The sequence below is a fragment of the Sturnus vulgaris genome, chromosome 15 (assembly GCF_052056855.1).
Source record: "Sturnus vulgaris isolate bStuVul1 chromosome 15, bStuVul1.hap1, whole genome shotgun sequence".
Lineage (NCBI taxonomy): Eukaryota > Metazoa > Chordata > Aves > Passeriformes > Sturnidae > Sturnus > Sturnus vulgaris.
Genome location: NC_142257.1, coordinates 936224 through 962257, shown reverse-complemented (window position 1 = coordinate 962257; position 26034 = coordinate 936224). Strand labels below are relative to the sequence as shown.

At 55.7% G+C, this 26034-nt stretch overlaps 1 protein-coding gene across 4 annotated transcripts in view; it reads left to right on the top strand.

Moving 5' to 3' along the window:
* ARHGAP26 (Rho GTPase activating protein 26) overlaps positions 1-26034 on the top strand; it is a 97536-nt gene that overhangs the window by 5918 nt on the left and 65584 nt on the right. For all 4 annotated transcript variants that reach the window (XM_088174085.1, XM_014888297.2, XM_088174084.1 and 1 more), the window contains exons 2-11: positions 10694-10789; positions 11711-11772; positions 12091-12162; positions 13258-13359; positions 15316-15426; positions 15624-15728; positions 16373-16502; positions 16761-16861; positions 19500-19594; positions 25897-25975. In XM_088174085.1, the coding sequence (XP_088030211.1) occupies positions 10694-10789; positions 11711-11772; positions 12091-12162; positions 13258-13359; positions 15316-15426; positions 15624-15728; positions 16373-16502; positions 16761-16861; positions 19500-19594; positions 25897-25975 (953 nt within the window). The remainder of the gene's footprint in view (positions 1-10693; positions 10790-11710; positions 11773-12090; positions 12163-13257; positions 13360-15315; positions 15427-15623; positions 15729-16372; positions 16503-16760; positions 16862-19499; positions 19595-25896; positions 25976-26034) is intronic.

Sequence of the window (26034 nt, the reverse complement as noted above, 5' to 3'; positions counted from 1 at the left end):
GTGATGGTGGGTCTGCACTGTGAGCCCTGGAGGGATTGTTGTGGCTGCAGAGGGCTGCACACATCCCAGCTGCCTCTGCCTGAGTGTCAGAGAGAAACTCACCCTGGGTGGGTGCTGCAGGGGTTCCCTGTGTGCACTGCTGGGATTGTGACCCATGAATCCTCACAGCACCCCCAGGGAACCTTCACCCTTCTCCTGGGGGGATCCCAGCCCAGGCACGACCCCACAATGGTGGCAGCTTTGGGGCTGGGCTGTCAGCAGCACTGACAGGGAACCTCGGGAGCACGAGGCTTGGGGTGTGCAGAAGAGCCTGTGTCCCTGATGACATCTTTTACACTGTGCTCATTAACAGGGCTGGGAAATCTCTAATTGGGAGCATGGCACAGAGCACCTCTGGGCACATGTCCCAGTCCCAGAGAAGCCACAGGGCCTGCACTGAGCACGTGTGCCATGCCAGGTTAAACCCAGGCTTTTGGGATGGCAGGGATGGACTGGGACAAAGAGCAGCTCTGAGAGGCAGGGACTGGAATTGCTGGAGCTGCTGGAGCCTGAAGTGCACACCTTGTCCAGGGAGTGAAGGGCCAGGTTGGATGTCCCTGTGCTCCTCCAGCACCAGGAGTCACCTGCATGCTGTATTGTGCTCATTCTTCCAGCGTGGAGCAGATTTGTGTGATTTGGGTCAGGAGGCTGTTTTCCCAAGGCTGCAGATGTGCTGGCACAGCTTGAATCATCTGTCTCCATTTGTTTCTGCAATGCTGCCAGACCCAGAGGTGTGTGGCATCACCTGTGGCATGTGCAGCACCTGTACATGGGCTGGGAGCGTTGGGCTCTTCAGGTTTCCTTTTCTCCCTTTGCTTTGCTGCTGGCAGCTCTCAGTGACGTTGGAATCCGTGAGGAAATGCTGTTCCCATGGTTGCTGAGGGGAGGGTGGGAGGCAGTGGTGTCCCTGTGCTCTCTGCAGGTTGGCACACGTGGTGCTTCTCTGGCTGATTCAATGGCATGGCATGGGCAGGGCAGTTCTGCCCTTGCTGCCTGCCAGACCTGGCAAAGGGGAAGCACCAACCCCTTTGTGTGCACCCTGTCCCTGCACCACCCTAAAATCGTGGTGTGCTTCTCCCTGAAGGGCAGGAGCAGTGCCAGCATCGCTGCACAAACCAGGCAGGGCTGCTCTGGGGTTGGCACCACGACAGAGGGACCTCAGTCCCCTCATCCTGCCCAAGGGGCAAACCCTGGTTTGGGGCATTCTGGGCCCCTTCTGCAGCACGGGGAATGGGCTGGGGACAGCGAGGGGACAGACTGGGGACAGGCTGTGCCAGGCATCCCTCTCCGGGTTGGCTTTCTGCATCCCTGCGTTTGAGGAGTGCTGGGATGAGTAGCTGTAGCGTGACCAGTGGTGGGTGGGAGGGGAGGGGAGGGGGAGCTCTGTAGGAAACCTGCACAGCTTGTTCACTGTGCTGTGAATCATCCCCTTCCTCCTCCCCCTCCTCCTCCTCTCCCGGGCACGAGAGCGGCTGTCACCGCCAGGGATGTTTTCCCTGATTTCCTGGGACAGGGATGTTTTCCCTGATTTCCCCGATTTCCTGGGACAGGGATGTTTCCCTGCTTTCCCTGATTTCCTGGGACAGGGATGTTTTCCCTGATTTCCCCGATTTCCTGGGACAGGGATGTTTCCCCTGCTTTCCCTGATTTCCTGGGACAGGGATGTTTTCCCTGTTTTCCTGGGACAGGGATGTTTTCCCTGCTTTCCTGGGACAGGGATGTTTCCCCTGTTTCTCCTGTTTTCCTGGCCAAAGGTGCTGCCTCCTGCTCCCGTGGGCTCCTGACAAGGGCAAATCTTCGGGGCATCCCAAAGGAATGGCAGGGACGGTCCCAAGCGTGGCTTGGGGGATTTGGGAATTGCTGCCTTGCCTCTGTGCCCACCAGCTGATGGGAGCTGGGGGTCACAGCGTGCCAGGGGTGCTGGGGATGCTCTGTGGCGTGGGGACCACGGCACTGAGGGGGAAGGGGATGTGTGTGCCATGGTGCCAGGCAGGTTTCCAGCTGGAGCTGTGGGAAGCACTCCAGCCTCCAAACCATCTGCTCTGGCACGTGGAGTGGGGGCTGAGGCACAGCCAAGGGCTGGGTGCTGCCTCCTCCTCACCCTTCCCTTTGCACCCTCAGGCAGGGCTTGGAGCCACCTGGGCTAGTGGAAAGTGTCCGTGGCCACCTGGGGGTGGCATGGGATGAGCTTTAAGGTCCCTTCCCAGCCAAAGCAGTGTGGCATTCCATGATGCACAGCGAGGGAAGTGTGAAGGACCAAGTGACCTGTAAAAAGAGCTGGTGTGTGCCTTTTCCCAGCACTGCCTGGGACAGCGGCCCTTTGCTGGGTTTTTATTCTTTTTCTTGCTGAAGCAGCGTCTGTCCAGAGCCATGCCCTCGCTGAGTGCTGGTTGCTAAGCAATGTTTTACAAAAAAATCCCAACCATTGCAGAGCAGAGCGTTGGGTGTCTCTCCCACGAATTCTGGGAGAAAGCCCAGGTTAAAAGCAGTGATTTCTTCCTGGAAAGGGTGGTCAGGTACTGGCAAAGGCTACCCAGGGCAGTGGTGAGGTCACCATCCCCGGAGGGGTTTTCCAGGTGGGGAAAATGGTCAGTGTTGGCTTTGGCAGTGCAAGGGGAGCAGCAGGACATGAGAATCTTAGAGGGCTTTTCCCACCTAGACAATTCCATGGTTCTGTGCTGCACCCTGGGCCGTGCATCCCTGTTTTCACCCTGTGTGCCTCCCTGTGCTCCACTGGAGATTTCATTTATATTTCTCTTTTCCTGCCAAAGCGGGAAAAATTGACTCACTTGCCACTGATGTTCCTGCGAGCACAGTGGGATTTTTCCTGTTCTTACAGCTGAGGTGGAGGAGCACCAGTGACAGAAGGATTTCCGCAGCCTCCTTGGGAGGAGAAGGAAGTAGAGCTGCTTCTGCAGGGGCCGGGAGCTGACCCTGCTTCCCTGGGCCGGCTGTGGCCTCTGGGGTGGGCACAAGAGAGGGGGGGACAGGGTTGGCACTGCCCTGTGCCATGGCCTGGCTGGGATGTGCCCACATTGGTGCCCTCCCCACCCGTGGCACGGGGGTCTCTGTGCCCATCATCCCCCGGGCACCCCAATGTTTGGGTGCTTGCCCCTTGAGAAAACCAAGCAGGCTCCCTGTGGGCCCACCTATTAACTAATTAGATTTAATAACAAACTAATCCAGAAGTGAGGCCGGTGCCTGAGGCAATCTGCTCTGCCACTGCCCCCCCATGCAGGGACTGCCCTCCCTGCCAGACCCCCTTCTGCTCCACTAATGGGCATTGCCTGGGTCAGGAGCAAATTTCTTCTGGATTAGTGTCCTCTAAATCGATTAGCTGTCTCGGGCAGGGCATTCTGTCCTAATGAAATGTGATTCCAGGCTCCAGTCGATGAAATATTGTGGTAACAAGGGTAAAGTCATCTGCAGCCTTCCTGTGGGTCGTGCCAGGGTTTGGAGAGGAATCACAGAATTACACAATGATTGAGGATGGAAATTATCTCCAAGATGATCAAGTCCAGCCTGTGACCCATCACCATCTTGTCAGCCGGCCCAGAGCACTCAGTGCCACATCCAGCCCTTCCTTGGCCACCTCCAGGGCTCCACCACCTCCCTGGGCAGCTCCTTTCAATGCCTGACCATTCTTTCCAGGAAGAAATTTCTCCTGATGCCCAACTTGAACGTCCCCTGGCACTTTGAGGAGAAGCTACAATTATTGGAGCAGTGTTGTGCTGGCTGGGACTGACCTGCAGTCCCCAGTGAGGGAACTGGGGGCCATGGGGAGCTGTGAGTAAAATATTTCCATCCTGCCTTCAGGGGAACTTTACTCACAGGTGTAAGGCTGGAGGAATTTACGTGGCCTGCCTGGAGCAGTGGCAGTGGGGCAGGTGAAGGGGAAATGTGAAATTCCAATCCCTGTTTTGGGAATAGGTCAGGGATTGGGGTTTGAAGGGACAGCCACGCTCAGCAGCTCTGACATCTCCCTCTGAGCCAGCCCTGTGCCCAAATCCCTGGCCGGGTTGGACACAGGGATTTTCACTGCTGCTTCCTCACATTGTTCACTCGTGCAGCCTCCTGCCCATGGAAATGCCAGCTGTGATTTTCCATTTCATTACCACGTCCCTGATGTTTTCCAGGCACTTAGGCTGTTGCCTGTATTTGCTGTTTGGATGCATCCCTGCTCTGTGTTGGAGTGGTGAATATTTACATTTGATTTTACTTGGAGCCCTTGCCTGCTCCCACCTGAGCTGCTGTTGCTCTGACACCTGGCTCCCTGCCCAGCAAACTCTGGCTGCAGGTCGGGACGGGCTGGGGGGGTTCTGCCATAAAACAACACCAGGATGTGAACAAAAATAAGCACAGGGAAAAGTGCCAGACGTGGGAGCTGGGTGGGGAAGTGGAGAAATCCCGTTTTATTTTGTTTTGCTGCAGAAAAAGCTCCGTGTCCAGCACGAGGGAGCAGGGATGGCATCCAGGGGATGCTGCCCTGTGCTGGGGGGGCAGGTGGGCTGTGCCCCCTTCCAGGAGCTGTGGGCAGTGATGCTCAGGGGCTGTGGGAGGACTGGGATGTTGGTGCAGAGCACCAGGGAGCCCCCTGGGCAGGGCTCACCGAGGGTTTTGCTCGGTGCTGGAGGGTTGTGCTGCTCAGCATGGAAGCTGCCTGCCAGGCTGGTGGCACCTGGCTTTGGGCCCCTCATGTCCCAGGGCCATCCTGGGGGTGTGTAGTGGTTGCCAGCGCTGCCAGGAGGGCTCTGGCCAGGTCTGTGTTTCCCTGAGCCCCCCACTGCTCCTTGCTGGGAGTGAGGGCTGGTGTTGGGCTGTGCCTCCCTGCAGCTGCACACATCTGTCTCCTCAGGCTCTCCAGGAATGGGAAGCCTTTCCGGGGGTCGTTTACATCATTCCTGGGTTTTGTTTCCTGCATGTCCTGGCTGCAGGCAGGGCAGGCTCTGCTGCCAGGCACCTGTGGCTGCTCCTGGTCACTCCATCTGTCATCACTGCCCTTCACCCCCACCCATCATCATCACCTCTGTCCTCTCTCCCCACTGTGGTCTCTGAGTCAGGAGCTGCTGCTGCTCGTTAAAATAACATGATTAATGCAGAGCTGGGGCAGGGCCAGACTGTGCAGGGCAAAAAGACAGAGCACTTCACTTTGGAGTGGTTCCTGCTGAAAAGTCCTGTTTGGGCAAGTGCAGAACATCTGCAGGGTGTCCACAAGGGACAGGTGGGACTCTCCCAAGTCTTCCTTTCCTGGTGGGATGGAGAGATCCTTGCTTGATGGTTCACAGTGCTGGAGTCCCTTCAGGTGGGACCCGTGGTGAGGGGCACTTCATTCATTACCTGTGTCAGGGACACTTCATCAACTGCATCGTGAGCCCATCCCTGCTTTCTGTCGTGCCCGTGGCACAGCCCTGGTGCCACTCTGAGGAGGGAAAGGCAGAGCTGTTTGCACGAGCTGGGCTCTGCAGTGGCTCAGCCACCGTGAGACAAATCTGACTCACCACCGTGGCTTTGTTGCAATGTCTTGATGGGCAAGTGCTAAGAAAAGCTGAACAGGAAGGATGGAGAGAGGCTGCAGATCTTTGCCTCTGTGGCAAAGCAGGCTCAGCACTGGGCTCAGGGCTCCAGAGCCTGAGGAAGTCCAGGGCTGGTTCATGGTTGAGAAGTGGGGCAAAAGGGCAAAGGTTCCAACTGACCATCAGCTTCCTCAAACCAGGGGAAAACAGGAGAGTGGCTGGAGCAGTGGGAGTTGAAGGAAGTGGCTTCTTGTCTTGGTGCTGCTGCAGGATGTCACACTGGGCTGGCCCTGATGGCTTCTGGCTTCATTTCCCTTGCACCTCCAGTGCCTCCCATCAGGGATTTTGGGAAGCTTTGCAAAAACGTCCTGGCCTGGCAAAGCTCCCAAGACAACTCCAAGCATTATTGATTTGGGGGTGGCACGATGACGTGGCCGGGCTGCTGGGCTGGTGGGCAGGGGGGGGGATAATTTTAGCAGCCAGGCAGCCCTTCCAAGGGATAACTTTGTTTTTCACCAAGCACTGAACCTTTATCTCTTCAAATACCACGGGAATAATTCATGTCTTCAGCGTGTTGCTCACATCTGATGTGCTGTCTGAGCCTGGTCAATGGTGCCATTCAGCCCACAAAGGTTCCTCTGTGCCTCTGGCAAGCGGAGCCCCGTTGGGTGTGTGGATCCAGATGGGGATGCCTGGGCTGGCAGCAGTGCCCAGCACTCCCCTGGCTGCAGGGCAAGGCTGAACTGCAGCTCTGGCACCTCCTGGACCTGCCCTCTTGGGGCATCTTGGGCAGAGCTTCAGGTTATTTTGTGCTTTAGCACATCTGAGCAGTTTTGGTGGTTTTTTTTTTGCTTGCAGCGTGGTTTGTAGGGAATGTGTGTTTGTAAACTTTCCCTGGTAAAGTGAAGTGCTGGGATTTGGCCTGCCCGGGTGTGCTGCTCAGACAAGGCTCAGCTGGAGGCTGTGTGTGTGGAAAAGGCACCACAATGGGGTTTTGGGGGCTGTGGGGTCACAGCAGTGATGCTCTCCCTGCCTTGGGGTGAGTGCAGGGACTGTGCCCATGGGCTCCGTGGGGTCACCTTGCTGGCTTTGGCACCTCTAACCTCCATCTCTGGCACAGACCAAGGCTCTCCACGGGATTTTGTGCAGAACATGACAGCAGAAGCTGTGCAGGAGCTGGGGTGGGCTCTGCCCATCTGCTTTTTTACATTTGCTCACGATGGTTCAGGGGGGAAGCTGCCAGCAGCCGCTGTCCCATCCCAAATCACTGCTCAGCTCCAGGCACCTGGTGAAGTTGTTTAATAAACAAATGAGTGCTAATTGTGCATGGCAGTGACTCTGGGGTTGGGCCAGCCCCAGAGCACTGTGCTGTCTCAGGGGAGCAGGGCTTTGCTGACCTTGCTGGGAAGCACAGAGAGGGGATTTAAACCTTCTGGAGCAAATGAAGCGTTTCATGATGCTGCCCTGACGCTTGGTGCTGATCCAAGGGCTGGGGCTGGGCGGGTAAAACTCCAGACTGGAAGCTGCAAATGCTGGTTTTAGGCATGAGGTTCTTGCTGGATTCCTGCACGAGTGTCCCATGCAGGGTGCATCCACTCTGACCTTTCCCAGGGCTGCAGGAGTGCTGTGTGACCCCCGAAGGGGTGCTGTGGGCACAGACACCATATTGCTGGTTCCTAAGCCCCCTTGGCAGGCTGTCATCTGGCTGGTTTGGCTGCTGATTAGGGTGGCTGTTCCCTGGATTACCCATCCCAGCCCTGGGATTGTTCTGGCTGCCCCAGTGGCCAGGTGCTGTGTCCTGTTCCCTGTGCCCTGCCTGGGGCTGAGGGGGTGCTGGTGGGGCTGGCATTGTCCCCCTGTCCCTCTGTGGGGGCTTGCAGGGACAGACAGCCCGAGCCTGCTGTTCCTGCTGTTCTTTGCTGCAGGGGAAGGAAGGGGCAGGAGTCTCAGTTCCTGTTGTCCACTTGAACATTAAATACAGGCTATTAAGCAGTTTTCTTTGCAGGAAGTGTAGAAATCCAGCTCTTGTGAGCACAGCCTCGAGAGCCTGGAGCTTGCCCTGCAGCAGCATCCTCTGCTCCCCCTTTGTAGCAGCATTAACCCTTCATGGCCAGACTCAGCAGCTGCTTTGTTTTTGACCTGAGCCACTCATCCTGCTGCTTCTGGCCTGTCCCACGTGCAGCTGAGCCAGAGCTTTTTGCTCTTTGCAGCTCATGGAGCAAAGCAGAGTCAGCTCTGGGGAGAGCCCCCAGCTCTGAGCCAGCAGTTTCACTGTTCCCTGCCTGAGCTGATCCTCCTAACACGGGACCAGGCAGCAGGATCAGCCACGGGGGGACTTTTGTCCTTCTGACATCTCATTTGGATGTGCTGTGGTTCCCCTCAGTGTCCTGGCTGTTGTTTCTGGGGTGACCCCACAGTGCCTGGGGGGCTGCACTCGTGGAGGAGCCTTGGGAAATCATGACACTTCCTTCTTCAAACTGCCTTTTTCAGTAGTTCCAAATTCCTTTGGAAGAGGCTTTCTATGTAAAAAGCAACCACTTCAATCTGCTTGCAACCACTTCCCAGAAAGACTGAACTCTCAGCAGCTGAGGAGGAGGAGGAGGAGGAGGGGGGCACAGGGCTGATCCCTTGCAGGATTCCTGGGGGCTGCAGAAGATCCCTTCAGCCAGGTTTGGAGGAGCCCTGGGGCTGGAGATGGAATTCAGGCAGGAATTGCCCTGGCTGCAGAGGGAGGAGGAAAGTGGGGTGACCCCTGGGCTGGGTGTGAGGGACAGGGACAGGGACAGGGACAGGGGTGATGCCAGGAGAGGCTGCTGCCCTCTGCCCTGCTGGAGCCACCCCCCTTCTGCTGTCCTGGGGTGCAGTGCCAGGGGGGATGCATCACTTTTAAAAAGACATTTTATTAAATCCTTGGTTGGTGTAGCTGTGCAGGTGGATTTGTGTGTGGCAGTTTTCTGCCAAGGGGATTTTCCCAAAGGGATTGTCCCATCCTCACCTGCCCAGGTGGGAAAAGGGAGCCGTGGGAGGTGATGATGGTGATGATGATGATGATAACTGCAGCCTGAGCTGGTTGTGTTGCTCAGGCAGAAGGATTTTTCAGGTTTTTTGTGGTTGTTTTCCCTGATGCTGTGGTTGACCCATCAAGCCAGCAGAGAACTGGGAAGGAAAACTTGCCAGACTCACGTGCAGTGTCTGGGTGGTTTTGCTCCTGTGGGAGAGGAAGCAGCAGATTCTGTTGAGCCTTTGCAGGATTTTGGGTTTGTTTGTTCACAGCCCTGGGAAAGAAGAAGGGGCTGCCCTGTTCTCCCTGGGCCTTCCTGCTTCCACTGCAGGGGTATTGTCCCAAAATGTCCTTGTGGGGTTCCAGCTTTTAGGAAGAGTTGGGGCATGGGTGGGTTTGACAGTGGCTCAGGGGGGCCCCACAGGGTGGGCATGGGTGCCCCTCTCTGCTTTCCTGGCTGATCCTGCTGCTAATTTTACCCTTTATCACTCCACGAGTTATCTCCCTCTCCTCTGCCTATTTATAAGCTCCATGGGCCACTGCTGTCAGTGCTGCTGGCTCCAAAGGCTCCTTGGCTTTGCTCTGCCTGGTCCCAGAGCCCTGAGGTGCAGGAGAGGGTGGAGCTGGGGAGGGTGACCCTGCCCCGGGTCCCCCCAGGTGTTCATCCCTGTGCTGCAGCAGCCTCCAGCTCTGGGCTGGGCACGAGGGGTGGCACATCAGGCCTGGCTCAGGTGGGGATGTGGCACATGGAATGTGGCCAAGGGCTCGGGGGGTTGGGGGCCAGCAGGGGCTGGGGGGGAGGACGTGGCTCCTCAAATCATTAACATCATTAACATAATCTTTGTGTTTATTCCAGAGCAGGCAGGAGGGGCTGGGTGACAGTCCCCAAGCCCTGTGGCTGCTCCAGCAAGCTCTGGGGAGGGAAGGAGGCTGCTCTGCTGCTGGCACCAGCATGGGCACCTGGAAAGGAGCAGGGAGATGTCCCAGTGCCCTTTGCTCAGCCCTGTGCTGAGCTGGGACAAACCCTCCCACCCTCCCGAGTCCCTCTTCTCAACCCTGGCCAGGAGCACCTGGGAAGTTTCCCAAAAAAACCCCGTGTCTTGCTTCTGTAGGTGCCATGGAGACTGCTGGCAGCTCCAGGCACGGGAAGGGTGTAAAAAGCCGTGCTCATTCCATCCTCCAGGGAGCAAAGTGCAAATCCTGTTATGTGTGAACCTTCTCCTTGGAGAAGCCCCCTCTGTACTTTTCCACTGGGAAAGCTCCTGGGGATTTCCCTCTGCCTTGGCTGGGTGATTTCCTGCTGCCTTAGGAAGCAGTTGTGTGAAGGCAGTTGGGACTGAACCGGGCAGGATTGACCCCAGGGCTGTCAGCAGTGGTGCTGGGAAAAGAGCTTTAACGCTCAGAGAAAGCTGCCAACTCCCTTATCCCATGGGGAAAGCAAAACACTTGGACTCTGCTGTGGTTATCTCTTGGCTGTTGGTGTCTGAGAGGAGGAAACAGCCTTTGTGTGCACACACATTTTCCACCGGTGCTGGGAAAGGGAAAAACCCGTGGAATTTTGGGCTTTGAGTGAAGAAATGCACACAGAGGAGTGAACACTGTGTCTGCCTCACACCAGCAGTGCTGGCAGCCCCAGGGTGCCCAGGACACTCTGAGTGTGCCAGGTTAACAGGGCTGGTCTGAAAAGCCAATCCTGGATCCACTCAGGTCACTGCCAGTAAGAACTTAATAGGATCCAGAGCTCGGGCAGAATGTGCAGCTTGGGGAGCAATAAAGCTGTGTGCTGCTGCCTTCCCTCAGCAGGACAGGAGCATGGCACAGGTGCCATCTCTTGGGGGGCAGTGTCACCGTGTGTCACCGTTAGCTGCTGCCCCGTGGCTCTAGGTCCGAGCTCTGGGGTGGCTCTTTTGGTATTTAGAGGTTTCATCTCCTGTAGGGTTTCATGCCCTGCAGGGTATTTTGGGGGTGCTGACAGGGAACCCCACAGACAGAGCCCTGTCCCTGGGGTGGGTGCAGAGGGGCAGCGCTCTGGGGCTTCCCTGGTGCCAGGGTATTTCCCTGTGGGTATTTCCTGGCCGGGATCATGTGTGTGATCATGCCCGTGTCTGTGACATGCCCGTGTTCCTCTCCTCTGTCCCAGATCTCTCGGCTGCCAAGCGCAAGTTTGCAGATTCCCTCAATGAATTTAAATTCCGCTGCATCGGCGACGCCGAGACGGACGATGAGATCTGCATAGGTGAGTCCTGCTGCTCCTGCAGCCTCCACCCTGGGCAGGCCACGGCAGGGAGACACACAGGGGGACACCAGGGGGTCCAGGAATTTGTCTGGGTGCAGAATATTCCTCCTGGTTCAACAGCAGCAAAGCCTTCCCCAGGGAATCAGTGGTTGCTTTTTGGCCTAAATCTGTCCCTGCCAGACAGGGAAGGGAGAAGATTGCCTGTATCTGAAACCATCTCACTTATAGCTGGGTGTTTTGCACTGGAGAGGAGAATCTGGAGCTGGTTGTGGCTGGATACACTGCAAGGGGCTGTGCTCTGGAGCAGAGGAGCAGCAGCCTTGCTGCTGGAGCACAGGACCCTGTGCTTGAGACAATCAGCAGAGCTGAGCCTGGCAATGCTCCCTGAGCTAAGCCTGGCTCTGCCATGGGTTTCTCCTGGCACCCAGCAGTGACTTCAGCCTCTTCCCTCTCTCATCCTGCCCCTGCCCCAGCTGAACTTTCAGAGCTTATTGTGCACATCGTCTGGAGCCAGGAGAGCAAAGAAGCTTTAGCCCTGATTTAACTTTGCTTGTTGATTTGTGCCCGGTCTCTCAGCAGAAAGAGCTCCTCAGCCAGCTCTCCCCGGTGCTGTGCCCGTGCTGGGGAGCTGCCCCTCGTGTGCTGGGCACGGCTGGAGGCCAGTGCTGTGCTGTGGGGCTGGTCCATGGCTGGCTGTTGGGTAGGGCAGGTCTGAGCTGAGGATGGTGCTCTCTGGAGAAGGAAGCCTGGTCCTGGGGATGCTCTGCTGCCATTTGCTTCTCTAGGCAGCAGGAGCCTTTCTGGGCAGAGAGCAAAGATAATAAAAACCCAACCCCCCCCACCCAAAACACGGACAAAACCCCTGTGTGCAGTTTCTCTCTTTAGCAATGCAGTGTTAAATGCTGACTGTGTCCCTTCCAGCCAAATCTCTGCAGGAGTTTGCCACGGTGCTGCGGAACCTGGAGGACGAGCGGATGCGCATGGTACGGCCCCGCCCGTGCTGGGAGCGGGGCTGGTGGCACCAGGGACACCGCGGTGACAGTGGCTGCCAGCCCCACGGCTCCTTCCCTAGCCCGGGGTGGAGCTGCAGGGGAGGGCAGGGGGAGGAGAGGTGGGGAAACACTTGGAAAACGTCGGGAGTGGAATCCTGCTGTTGGAGAGGGGCTGGTGCTGGGGGGCTCAGGGGTGTGCAGGGAGGGAGGGGGGGGGGGAAGCCTGAGGGTGCCTGGGGGCTGTGGGAGCCTTTCCATGGCAAAGGCTGTGGGGCAGCAGAGCTGAGCCCTGCCTGTCTTTGCCCCCAGATCGAGAATGCCAGCGAGGTGCTGATCACGCCGCTGGAAAAGTTCCGCAAGGAGCAGATCGGGGCTGCCAAGGTAACCCAGCCACTGCCCCTGGAGCTGGGCAGGGTGGGCACACTGCAGGGTGGGCACACTGCAGGGTGGGCACAGTGCAGGGTGGGCTCGGGCATGGCAGGAGGAGTGAGCTGCTGTGGGATGGGCACGGGGGTGATGCAGCTCCTGGGAAGTGCCTCAGTGTTCCGAGCTCACCCACAACCAAATAACGTGCCAAGGGCAAAAATAACTGCATGCCAGCTGAAGTGAACTTTTTTCCTTACTCCAAGGAAGGATTAGGATTTTCTTGGAGGGGCTCACATTTTTCTGAGTCCCCCAGCCTGCACTCCCCACCCCAAAGCATCGCTGGGGCTGCAGGGGAGCTCTGATGCTCCTGGCAGGACGGGGAAGCGCCGGTGTGGCTGAGGGTGGCTCTGAGACAGCCTGGCCCCCCCTCTTTCTTTCCTGCCTTTGTTCTGAAATGAAAACCACTGTCTGTGGCTCCCCTGTTGTTATAACAACCTGCTGCTGCCTGCAAGCAGCTCATGCCAGCGCCTGGGGCTGTGTGTGCATGGCAGCAGTGCCCAGCCCTGCCCCGTGCAGCTGAGAACAGAGCAGACAGGAGACCCCAGGATGGACCTGCTCGTGGGCAGGTGCTGCCATGGGTTTGGTCCTGGCATGTTGGGGTGGCCAGGCTGGGATGAGAGGTGCAAAGGAAAGTGAAGTTGGCATCCTTAATGCTCCTGCCACAACCAACCTGTGTCATTGTCCCACATTGCACAGGGGAGAAGTTATTGCAAGGGGTGGGATGTGGAACTGGGACAGTGTTCTGCTTAGAAAGCACTTTCCTGGCTCTGTTGTTTTTGGACTTGGATCTGGATGTTTTACCAAGCCCTGGGCCCCAGGAATAGAGGAGGGCTTCCCTCAAGCCTTGGGTTTGGCAGCATAAGCTGCTTGCTGTAGCTGCCTGATGCTGGCAGATAAAAGCAGCCTCACCTGCTTCCAGCTGCTGCCCCCAGGTCCTGCCTCCTGTTGGCTCCCACCTGGGACTGCCATCCTGCCCAGTGCCACGGGGATGCTGTCACAGCTGCTGTGGGGCCCTCGTGTTCAGTGTCACACTTCTGTTCTGCTTTGTAGGATGCCAGAAAGAAATACGACAAGGAGAATGAGAAGTACTGTGGTGTCCTAGAAAAGCACTTGAACTTGTCTTCCAAAAAGAAAGAATCCCAGCTTCAGGAGGTGAGAGCAGCCTCTGAGTTTCCATGTCTGGCTGTGACTGTGGGGAGCTTTTTGGGTGCCTCACACAACTTTTAACAATGGTTCTCCTGGCTGTAAACTCATTTTTTTTTCCCCTCATTCTGGCTGCGGGTGCTGGGTTTTCCCCTTTTCCTGTAATGAAAGGATATGGAGCTGTCTTGGTGAGTAAATCAGAGAGATCCCAAAATGGATAGCAATCAAAAAGGAGAGAGGGTTTATAATTAAAGAGTGTAACAGAAAGGAACTGGTTCTGCTGCAGGCTTCCCATGTGCCAGCACCAGTCATGGATGTCTGGTCTCCTTCTCTGCAAGTGATTGAATCTGCTTTGTGCTCCAGGGGAGGAGGGATCAGGCTTAGAGCCTTAAACTCTCCAAGAGCCATCAGTGATTCAGGCCGTGCTTAGCTCTGGTGGCAAGAGCTCCCTCCCACTGGATGAGCATGCTGAGTTTTCAATCACTTCTTTCAAGTCTGGAATTCCTTGTGCTGGCCCAGAGCTGGGCTGCTCCTGCAGGATGTGTGTCCTTGCCTTTGGGCATGGTGCTGGTGTGCTGCTCATCCCTTACTGGGGGCACTGGTGGGCGTGGGGCTGCTGTACCCAGGTGGTGGCACCGTGCCCAGCAGAGCTGGGGACTTGAGAGCAGAAATACCTGGGGTACAGGTGATGATCTTGCAGCAACTCAGGGCTGAGGAGGGCACAGAGCCTGGGCAGAGGTGCCTGCAGGCCAGCCTTGTCCCTGGGCTCTGAAATAACTTCCCATGTGGAAGCAGCCACGTGTCCCAGGGAATGGTGGCTTTCAAATGACCCTCTGGTTTGGTCTGGTTTAGTTTAAATCCCAAACTAAACCTTGGTTTAGTTTGTGTTTGAGATAATACTGATATGGGGCATGGGAGGGGGAGGAATTCTGGCAGTGGAGGGAAGGATCCACTCGTGGCTGTCAGAGCTGAGGTGTCCTGGCCAGAGCACGGCCCTGTGGGGCTGCCTGGGGATGCCATGTGGGATTCTCTTTGGGATTCTCTTTGGGATTCTCTTTGGGATGTGTTTGGGATGTGTTTGGGATGTGTTCTGATGCTGGATTGTCTTTGGGATGTCTTTGGGATGTCTTTGGGATGTCTTTGGGATGCTGGATGCTGTGCAGGTGTGTTGGAGCAGTGCTGGCTGCTGGTGCCATCTGGTGGCATCTCCCACCCGGACCCTGACTAGCAGGCAGTGTGTCTGTCTTATATTCTCTGTGTATTTATTACACAAATTCTACACTTCTCAGGTTATAAATTGCTCAAATGCATAATTAAATGTTTCCATTCACAAAAAAAAAAAAAAGTATATGGAGCTGTTGAACACAGAAACTTTCCTCTCATGGGCCATCTCAAGGCATCCTCTGAGTGAGCTGCATCTCCCTCCACCACTTCCATAAGCTGCCCAGCACACAGCCATTGTCTTTCCATGTATTTATTGATTAGCAGCAGCTTTTTAGGTAATTGAAGCCCAGCTGCTGGGGAGGCAGGAGGAGCCTGCAGCCAGCTGGAAGCAGCTCCCAGGTCAGGTGCTGGTTCCAGTTCCCTGTGGGAAATGTTTGTGGTTTGTGTGGCTCAGACCCCACCTTAGAAAGAGGATTCAGTGTGGAGTTGTGAAATGTGGATGTGGCATCCCTGGCAAGGGGCAGTGCTTTCCAGAAAAGGGAGAATTGTCTTTTCTTGTCAAGTCCATAGTGATTTCCATTTTCCTCACCTCTACTGCACGTTTTCTGCCCAGCTGTGGAGGAGGTGAGAACAGGAGTCACCACTCTCATTTCCTCAGCTGGAGGAAGAACGTGCTCATGTGCATCAGGTTCATGTTTATTGCTGTGCCCTCTGTGCAGCTGAGTTTGCTCTGCTTGGGGGTGTTCCCATCAGAGCTGAGGTCATCCCTGAGCTGCTGTTTCCTCTGCACCCCCTCTGCAGGCAGACAGCCAGGTGGACCTGGTTCGGCAGCACTTCTACGAGGTCTCCCTGGAATATGTCTTCAAGGTGCAGGAGGTGCAGGAGAGGAAGATGTTTGAGTTTGTGGAACCTGTAAGTGAGCTCTCAGTGTGTGCCAGCCTGCACAAAGCTGGGGGTGGTGTGGTGGAGCAGGGGGAGCCCTGGCAGGGCAGGGGCCAGGGGGTCCAGCCTCACCCCACAGCACCCTGGGGGGCTGCAGGGCGCCCTCCCCTCAGCAGTGCTGGCTCTGGGTCTCCACTGACCATCTCCATTTGCTTTTTCCCAATCAGCTGCTGGCCTTTCTGCAGGGGCTGTTCACCTTCTACCACCACGGCTACGAGCTCGCAAAGGACTTCAGTGATTTCAAAACTGAGCTGACAATCAGCATCCAGAATGTGAGTGTGCCCAGGGTGTCCCCAGGGTGTCCCTGTGCCAGGGTGTGCCCAGGTGTCCCTGTGCCCAGGGTGTCCCCATGCCCAGGGTGTCCCCATGCCCATCACTGTCAGTGTCTGGCAGAGCCTCCTCACCTTCTGCTGTATTTTAATCACAGAATTCCAGACTGGTTTGGGCTGGAAGCTTAAAGCTCATCTCATTCCACCCCTGCCATGGCAGGGACACTTTCCACTGTCCCAGGTTGCTCCAAGCCCTGTCCAGCCTGGCCTTGGGCACTGCCAGGGATGGGGCAGCCTCAGCTTCCCTGGGCACCCTGTGCCAAAGCCTCCCCACCCTCACAGGGAAGATTTTTTCCTAATATCCAATCTAAACCTCTCCTCTTTTAGTTTAAATCCATTTCCCTTGTCCTGTCACTATCAACCCATGTCAAAAATCACTCTCCCTCTTTTTTAAGCCCCTTTAAAGTTCTGGAAGGCTTTGCCAATTACTGTAGTAGTTTTGCTTTAGCTTAAATCCAGACCCAGGAAGCAAACCCGTCCTGTGGCTGGCCCTGGGCCCCCAGTCCCATTTCCCAGCCCCACCCCACGTGCTGTTAGCCAGGCACAGGTCCCTGCACTGCAGCAGTCATTCCTGGTTCAATTTACAGACAAGAAATCGCTTTGAAGGAACCAGGTCAGAGGTTGAGGCTTTGATGAAGAAGATGAAGGAGAATCCCCACGAGCACAAAAACATCAGCCCTTACACCATGGAGGGGTATCTCTATGTGCAGGAGAAACGTAAGCTGGGCTGGGGAATGTGGTGGTTGGGGGCCTGGGCAGGGACAGGGGCACAAAGGCTGATTCAGCAGGAACAGAATCCCTGGGAAACAGGGATGGGCTCAGTGGGGTGCTCAGTGGCAATGTGGCAGAATCATGGCAGTGCCTCATAAAAGTGTGTTAGGTGCAGGAGTCTGGCGTGTGAATGATGGTTAAACACAGCTGGCTGTGATGTGAGCTGAGGCTGCTCTGGGTGTGAGCCCCGTGTTTGCTCTGCAGGTCACTTTGGGACCTCCTGGGTGAAGCATTACTGCACCTACCAGAGGGAATCCAAACGCATCACCATGGTGCCCTTCGACCAGAAATCAGGAGGAAAAGGGGTGAGTGCTGGAGGGGAGCAGGAGGAGCAGGGCTGGGGGCTGGAGGGGAGAGGGGGAGCAGGGCTGGGGGCTGGAGGGGAGAGGGGGAGCAGGGCTGGGGGCTGGAGGGGAGCAGAGGAGCAGGGCTGGGTTCTGCCAGGCTGCAGGGCTGGGTTCTGCACGTGGCTCTGCTGGCTGCAGGCTCTCCCAGGGCTCAAACTGTGTCACCTTTGTAGCAAGGTGACACAAATGCAGTCAAGTGGGTCACATTCATTCCAGGCTGCGTGGCTGCCACGTGGGGAATGAACTGGGCACCTGGTTTGAGAAAGAAAGGACAGGAAAGCCCCAGAGCCCAGAGATCTTTGCCAGCCACATGCACCCACCACGCTCCAGCTCCAGGGGTGCCTGCTCCCCAGTGCCTTGTTCCTTTTCATTATTTTGCTCCTTCTCCAATGCCTGGGACTTGTCCAAGGCCAGGTTGGAGCTTGGAGCAGCCTGGTGGAGTGGAAGTGTCCTTGCCCACGGCAGAGAGTGGAACGAGATGAGCTCTAAGTGCCCTTTCTGCCCAAACCATTCTGTGAGTCTCTGGTGATCTATGACTTGGCCATTGAAGTTGTTTTGTTTTGGACAGAGCCACAGCAGAGCCTGGAGCTCCCCCTGGCCCCGAGGGGGTGTGAGGAGCAGGGGGAGCAGTGGGTGTGGAGAGCCAGCACATGCTGTGTCCCAGGGCTGAATGCAGGGCTGGCTTTGCTGCTCTGTGCAGCAGGAACAATGGACCCCGGCACAGTGTTCCCAGCTGGGATGGTTTGCAAACACAATCCCCTTGCTGGGGAGTGCCTGGGGCAGCTGGACAGGCTCCCACACGGCTTCCTGCTGGCACAGGGAGCTGGCTGTGGGCAGGGAAGCTTCTAAAATTAATTTCCTCTTGCCTTGGAGCATCTTCATTATAGCTCAGCATTAACATATCCCAGCCCTGTAATCATCAGTGGCTGTGCTGTGTTTTGTCTGGTCCCTTCCCATTTCAGGGCTCTCTCAGCACCCAGGGGTGTGGGAGCTGCTGGCAGCACCCTGAGCCCCCTCCAGGGCTGTGCTTGCCCTTGTGGCTTGGCCCGTGCTGGCATGAAGTGCTGCCAGTGCTGGGGCAGCCCTGGCTGCCTCAGGGTCTGTCAGGGGTGCCCACCATGAGCATCTGAGCCTGGAGCAGCCTGGGGGCTTGGGCTGCACTGCTGGGAATGCTGGGGTCTGGCTGGAGCAGGTGCCAAGGTGCTGCATGGGGAGACCCATCTCTCGTGGGTCATGGGTGGCATCAGCCCCTGGTGACCCGGGGCTGTGGCCAGAGCTGGGTATTGGTGGGTTTGGGGCAGGGGTTTCAGCAATCCCTGAATTCTGGACAGGGAGCTGGGCAGAGTGGGAGCAGCCTTGTGCTGGCTAAAGGGCACCAGGAGCTGGGGAGAAGCTCAGCAGAGAGCTCTTGTGCCTTCCTGGGTCTGTGCTGGGTCCCCCGTGTGGGACAGGAGAGTTTTTGGGAGTTAGAAACCATGGGAGCACATGGGAGAACAGTCAGGAATTAGGAATCCTCCCCCAAAATAAGGCAGGTTCAGAGCCCCAACAGAAGAGCATCTACAGCAGTGCCTGGAAGGTGGGCACCGAGCAGGAGGGGCTGGGAGCCACAGTGCAGCAGGAAAAGCTGTCACCATGGGCAGGAGTGGTGGGACAGCAGGATGTGTGTGGGGAGAGTTCTGGTTGTCAGGAGCTGAATGGTGGTGGCAGTGGGGAGGAGTTTATGGGCTGGAACCGGGTTGTCACCCCCTCTGGGGAGATTTAATGGCCATGGACTTGTGGCACGTGAGGACGTGGATTAGTGGTGGGCTTGGCTGTTCTGGGCAATTCTCAGACTCTGTGATCTTAGAGGTCTTTTCCAATCTAAGTGATTCTGAATATGTTTCCTGGAAAAATGGTGATGTCAGGGAACAGGATGGTCAGCCAAGGTGTCATCAGGAACAGCACAGAGAGCCCAGAAGAGTCTCTGTCTCCAGGAACTCCTTCAGAATTCATTTTCTCTTAAGTCATCCGTGGAATTTCACAGTTGCAGGAGAAGTGTCTGTGCTGGCAGGGGCTGAGGCAGGATTTCCTCCAGCAGAGGACAGCAGTGCTCCCAGATCCTGCTGGATCCCTGCTCAGCCCTGTGCAAATCCAGCACAGCTTGGATGCAGAGAAGCATTCTCTGGATGGGAGAATGGTTTTGTCATTGCTTTGTTATATAATAAACATTTTAAGACATGTTTGCTCCTGTTAAAAGTCCTCGTGTGCACAGTGCTGCCAAAAACGCAGCGTGGAGTGCAAAGTGCCAGCAGTTCTGGGGAATGTTGTTCAGCAATGGGAAATAAAGCTGATTTTGTTGTGGTCCAGCACTACCTGCCCACGTGAAGAATGGGTTGTGCACAGATTGAATCGTGGGCATCCTGAAGGGAAGGATCCTCATGAAAGGTTTTGGACTAAATGAGGGTAAAAAGACAAGTCCTCCTGTCAGATATAAACAGATATTTTTAGCAGGGTGATGTTGCCAGATCCCCCCAGGTTTGACAGAGGTGGGTGCTGGGGTCAGGGCTGTGGTTTTGGGTTGTTCTTGGCCTGAGCTGTGGTTTTGTCTCTCTCTCAGGGGGAAGATGAAGCTGTCACCCTGAAATCCTGTACCCGCAGGAAAACAGACTCCATTGAGAAGAGGTTCTGCTTTGATGTGGAGGCTGTGGATAGGTGAGTGCTGCCAGGGAGCTGCTGGGGCTGTGCTGACCCTGTGGAGGGAAGGGCTGTGCTCCTGCCCTTGGCTTTGGGACAGTTCCTGGGCACTTTCCGTGTTTGTGTCCTTCAGTCCCAGCCTGTGTGAGTGGAAAGCATTACCCCCTGCAATCACCCCTTTTCCAGCTCTGTGTATTGAGTCGCTGCTTTGCTTTACAAGTCTCTCTGACTTCTGGGGTGTTTTAGCACTTGTGCAGCCTCTGGCCACTCGAGGTGAGTGGTTGGCAGCCTGGAGGAGCTGCTGTGCTGGGAGGGATGTGCTGCCTGTTCCCAGCCCTGGGTGTGTGTTGGAATAGTGTCAGCTTTTCTGCTGTGGCTGCTTCACCATGGATGGGTGGTAATGGACCTCTGGCTCGTGCCTCCAGGCACTTTCACTCCTTTGTCCAGAAGAAGGAAAACACTTTCTGCTGTGACTTATCACACAGCAGCTGGAGCAGAGGTATGTGTGGATTCAATCTCTGGCAGGCAGGAGTGAGAGCTGTTACCATATCAGTGAGCATCATGCATGGCTTGCACACATAAACAGGAAAGCCAGGCTGGTGGTGCTATTCCAAGAGGAGTTAGTCACTGAATTAGAGCTGCAGAAGTTCACATGGTTCACAAAAGCCTCCTCCAAAGGCACTCACTGTGTTCTGGTTGTGTGCCTGTCTGTGGTCCTGATCTCCTCCCATCTGCAGGAGTGCCCTGGAGCTCTCAGAAAAACCCAAGTTCATTAAAATCTGGGTGTTGAATAATGCTGGGATAACCCCTGGTGCCTCCCCCTGCCCAGCCTGTGCCTCAGCAGCGTTTCAGTGCCAGCCTGTGGCAGGGAGGGGTTGGGGTCGTGGAGCTCTGCCTGTGTTGGCTGAGGGATGAGATAACCTGGGGCTGCCTCCCACTCTCTGGAGCTCTGCTTTTCCCCAGAAAGTTGCAGTATTACTGCTGACACAGGATTTTTTAATTTATTTTATTTTTTTGCTGTGCCCTGAGGATATTTTTTTAGAATGTGAAAAGCAAACTAAAAAGTGGGAGAAGAAGAATGGAGCCACAATAATTTTCTTCAGCGTGTTCAGAGGCAGCTGAAGCTTCCCTTGATGTTTGGAGCCTGCCAGGCATGGGATCAGGAGCTGCTCCAGAAATCTGTGTGCTCCATGGAAATCATGGCAGAGGAATAGCACAGGAAGGGGAAACCTGAGGAATTTCTCCTTTCATGTACACATTGCTGCTGCAGGGATTGGCTGAGAGAGCAGGACACACCTGAAGGAAAAGGCTGTTTTTTCCCAGTGTACAGGCAGCTCTGCATTCTCTTGATATCAGAATTTCTCATTAGATGTGTAAAATATTGGATATTCCCAAGATGAACTTAAGAGGAAGAGGAAACAGCAAGTTTTGCCACGGCTGGAGGAGGCTGTGATGTGCCCAGGCTGTCTCCTCTTCCTGGGGTAGATCTGGGCACCAGGTCCTGCTGTCAGTGCCAGGGTGTGCTGGAGATCACCCTCACCTCGGCAGGCTCTCAGGGCTGGGCTGTCTCACAGCTCTCAGGACAGCCTGGAGGTGGCAGCCTCGGCTGGAGCTTCCCAGCACTGCACAGAAATGGGTTTGGGAGCACAGGCAGCACGGGCTGCAGGGCTGGAGCTCAGCAGTGACACCCTAAATAGCACCAGCCAAGAGCTGTTCCTTCACAGGTGGGAAAAAAAAGTGAGTTTTTTCTCCTCTAAGGATGATTCAGCACTGAAAAGCTGAAAATCTGGAGCCTGATCTGTTATTACAGCATTGCTTCCTTGTCACAGAATGCCAGAATAGTTTCTGTTGGAACTTAGATCTCATTTCAGTGCACCCCCTGCCATGGGCACCTTCCACTCGGCCAGGTTGCTCCAACCCCCATCCAACCTGACCTTGGCATTTAGAAATTGTTCTCACGTTCAGTGTAGCAAGTTAGAAGCATTGCATGGTGTTGTTACAGCAAAATTAACCCCAGAGTGGTGTTCAGGGGCCTGGCTGAGATCACACCCCCAGTGTGATGGATGCTGGGTTTTACTGGCAATGCTCTTTTTTTCATTAACTCAACTCGTTTGTAGTCTCTGCACATTAAATCAGGTTTGTAAACAAGGTGAACAGGGATGACAGCCAGTGTGTTACAAAACGAGCCTGGGGAGGAGGAGTGTCTCACCTGAGTGATGACAAAAGCTTTGTCATTTAGGGCAATGTAGGTCATTGCTCTGGGCCAGGAGCTTCCAAGTGCCAGCTGCCTTTTAGGGGAGCAGGAGGTTTTCAAATGCAGGGCTTGGCCCCTTGCTGGGTCACCTGGGCAGTGAACTCTGCAGGTGCCACCACTGGCCCAGACTCTGCCTGGGTGCCCCCAGGGTGAGGGGCACCACACCTGGTGTGGGATTGTAGAAGCAGAATCCCAAAGTCACCGAGGTGGGAAAAGATCCCCGACACCATCGAGTCCAGGCTGTGTCCCATCCCCTCCTTGTCCCCAGAGCTCTGAGTGCCACCTCCAGGGGATCCCGACCTCCCTGGGCACCTCCAACCCCTGAGCACCCTTTCCATGGGGAAATTCTTCCTGAAGGAACTGGCACCGTGGCTGCATGGTTGGCACGGGGGTGGGAGAGCTGCCAAGCGCTGCCCTGAGCAGATGGCTTTTCCCAGGAGGGCTCTGGGGATGGGCTGGCAGATTTGGGGCTCTGGCTGTGGCAGGACCTGCTCCCTGCTGCCCTGTGCCAGCCGAGCCCAGCTCTGCAGTGTCCCCGTGCCTGGCAGTGTCTCAGTGCAGCCTGGCCCCTTCCCCTGCTGGTGTCACCTTTCCAGGGACCTCTAGAGCAAAGCCCCGGGGGAGCCACAGGAGCCACAGTGGCCCCACAGCCCCTGCAGAATGTGCTGGTGAGCTCTGAGCTCTGTGTGGACACCCAGACTTTGTGAGCTTCAGTTTCCTCCCTAATTCCCAACATTTTGGGGCCACATCTGGCTGGCCCATGGGGTCCTGTGTGGGCTGCTCTGCTCAGGTTGGGACTGGGAACGTCTCTGAGCACTCAGCCCCTGTTATTGGTGCACTCTTGTGTGTTTTCATCAGCAGTTTAGATTGTCTCGCTGTGATAAGCTGCTACAGCAGTTGGAAGTTCTTATCTGTTTCTATTGCTTTCCTTATTTGTTTGTTTTCCTGGAAGAAGGAAAAGCTATTGCAGTTTCTCATTTTCTCAGTGTGCTTAGTCACAGCTCCTTAAGGCTGGGCCATTTGTCACAAAAGCTGATATATTGAGAAAATTCAAATTTCCTGTGTGGTCTCATATGGAAAAATCTTCCATTTTTAGATTGTAGCATATTGAAAATATTCTTTCTTATTAAGTGTTTGCCATGTTCTGCTCTGGTCTCACCCTCCTACACTCACTCTGTTTAGAAATTGATTTCTTCTGATCCCAAAATGTCCCTTCCCCTCCTGGTGTCCCAGAAAAAGGCAAAGGGGTTTGGTGCCCGCAGGTGGAAGTGTGGGGGCAGCACCTGGGAGTGAATCTGCAGGTGCTTGGCCTTGGTTTGCCACACGAGCTCAGGTTTGTGCCCCTTGGGTGACAGGTGACAGCTCCAGGAGGGTCCTGCTGTCCTGGTGACACGGTGGCTCCAGGTGCATCCCTGGGTGAGGTGGGAGCTGCCCCCCAGCAAAATCTGTATTTACTGTATGTGATCTTTATAAATAATCATCTGTATAAGTGACCCCCGGTATTTGGGGGTCATTTGTTGGGTGAGGGGACAAGGACAGGTCCGTTGTGCTGATGTTTTGGGAAATGTCAGGCTGGGATTTTTGCCGTGGCTGGGTACTGGAGATAACCCCAAGGAGCAGGATGTGCAAGGGGCTGATGCTGGAGGTTCTGTGAGGATGCAGGGCTGGGGCTGCCAGGAGGCTGCTCCAGTGCCAGCCACGACCTGGCTGGGAGCACACGGAGCCCCGGGGGCATCGGCCACATCCATCATGAATGAGGTGTAATGTGTGGGTGCATCTTCAATTTATCACGGCCAGGAAGATGTTTCTGCTCAGGAAAGTGATGCAATGGCTGCCCTGGCGAATAAACACTGGGGGAGGAAATGCTGAGCTATTTGCAATGGAAATTGGGTTTGATTCAGTTTCACAGCCCCTCCCCTCATGCTGTTAAAGAAGTTTGACTTTGAAGTGAAGCCCGAGGAGTTGTTATCTGCTCAGAGGCAGGACAAACATTTTGCTGTTATCACCTCTTAGCCCTGTGCTGAGGGAACCTGGCACTGCAGATACCAGCACTGCCACTCTGGGACCCTGCTCTGCCAGGAGTCCAGTGCCCATGAAGTGAAGGTTTAAATTTCTCTCTTCGAATGTCTCGGCTAAAGAGACAGAAATCCCAGAATTTCCTTTCCTGTGTGTCCCCAGCTGAGTTAGAGCCCTTCCAGAGCTTTCTGACTGAGGTGTCTGTGCCTGCAGCAGCAGCTTGGCTTAAAGTCAGACCTAAACCCTGGCTAAAGTGGCCACTGCAGCTCCCCAGGTACCAGGGACTGCTCTTGAGTCACTTGGTACCTGCACAGCAAGGAGCTTTGTGCAGCTCTGAACATCTCTGCTGTTGGATGTGGAGCGTTTTCCCTCCCAGATGGGGTGATGGTTTAAGTGGTTTCCTCTTCCCTCCAAAGTGAGTAAACTTCCAAACCACTAAGCTGGTGAGTATTGCCTGACTCACCAATGGGATTAGCAGAGATCAAACACATTATGTCTGGTTTTTGGACCTGGGCACAGCTTCCACTGGTGGGACAGTGCTGAGCTGCTGTGTGTGTGCTGAAAGCTGGGCTGGTGGGATGGGGAATGGGCTGAGAGAGAAGTTAATGCTCAGTTCCTGCCCTGTGTGTGCCACACAGCAGCAGCTGAAGGGCCAAACCCACCTCTTGAGAGAGCCTCTGTTAAAGTTTAATTTTCTTGCAGGCTCTTATCAAGGACCAAAGGGCATCTGCAGAGTGTTGGTGCAGCTCACGTTCTCCTGCTGAAACCCTTGGGAAGCTCAAGTTAGAAATCCTCCCCCTCCCCAGGTTTATCAGGTTTTGGGGATTGGGTACTGAGCAGAGCCTGGAACACTCTGCAGGGCTGGCAGCTCCCGAGGTTTAATCCAACCCCAACCCCAATCCCAACCCCTTCCCTGTGTGTGCTCAGAGCAGATTCCTGGCTCCTGTGCCCTTCCAGAGCCCCTGCTCTGCTGGGCTGGGAAGAGCAGCACCAGGGGCAGTGCCAGACACACGGACAGGGCTCACTGGCACTGCCAGACACACGGACAGGGCTCACTGAGATGCCAGCCCCTGGTGTGGGATCACAGCTGCCACCCTCTGTGTCCCCACACCCGAGGCTCTGTCCTGTCAAATCCATCCTCACCTTGCTGGTCACAATTAGCAGAGCAGGTAATTGAGGTTGGACTCCTGTCATGGGAAGGGTGGTCCAGGAGTGGTGCAGCATCCCCTGAGGAGTCTGGAGGTGGCGTTGGCCCTGGGGCAGGGGTGGTGCCAGCGCTGTCCCCTGCTCCTGTGCTGTGTGTGCAGCACCCAGGCCTGGCCTTTCCCTTCTCATTACAGTAAATGAGCAGTCCCAGGGCTGTTTGTTGGGGGCTGGGTTGGCAGGGCAGCTCAGGGCTGTTGTGTGTGTGACAGTGCTGGGGGCAGGAGCAGCACCCTGGCACTCCTGCAGGGACATCGTGTCACTGCCACCCCTGTGTCTTCCAGCAGGGTATGGACAGGGCCAGGGGGCTGGCACAGCCAGGAGGGCACGGATACCTTGGGGGTGAAATGCTTTGCACAGCTGAAGTCTCCTCTGTGAGCCTGGTGCTTGGGGTGGTGGTGGTGAGGCTTGGGGGGCTGGGATGTGTGGGGGTCCTGCTTGCTTGGTCACCTTTCCTGGGTCATTTTTCTTAGCCACCTTTCCTTGGTCACCTTCTTTAGTCACATTTCCTGGGTCACTTTCCTTGGTCACCTTTCCTGGGTCACCTTTCCTGGGTCACGTTCTTGGGTCATTTTTCTTGGTCACCTTCTTTGCCTTCTGCTACCATTGCATGGACGTGCTTATCCCAGTGCAGGTGAGCTGGCTGGCTCGGGGCCAGAGGAGGAATTTGGCACCCAGCTCTTGCACAAAACCACAGGAAAGGTGTGTGGATTGTTGGAGATCCTGGACCCTGCAGGGATACCCACGACTTCTCCTCGTGCTGGGGCTTGGCTGGGAAGGAGCTTGTCCTCCTTCCTCTCATGAAAAATTCATCTTTGGCACCTTTTCTTCCCCTTTGTCTCGGCAGGCCCGGTGTCATCACCATGCAGGCGCTGTCGGAGGAGGACCGCAGGCTGTGGATGGAGGCCATGGACGGCCGGGAACCGGTGAGCAGCAAAATTCGGGCATAAAAAAAACTGAGGAAAAGGTGCTGAGCTCTCAGGAG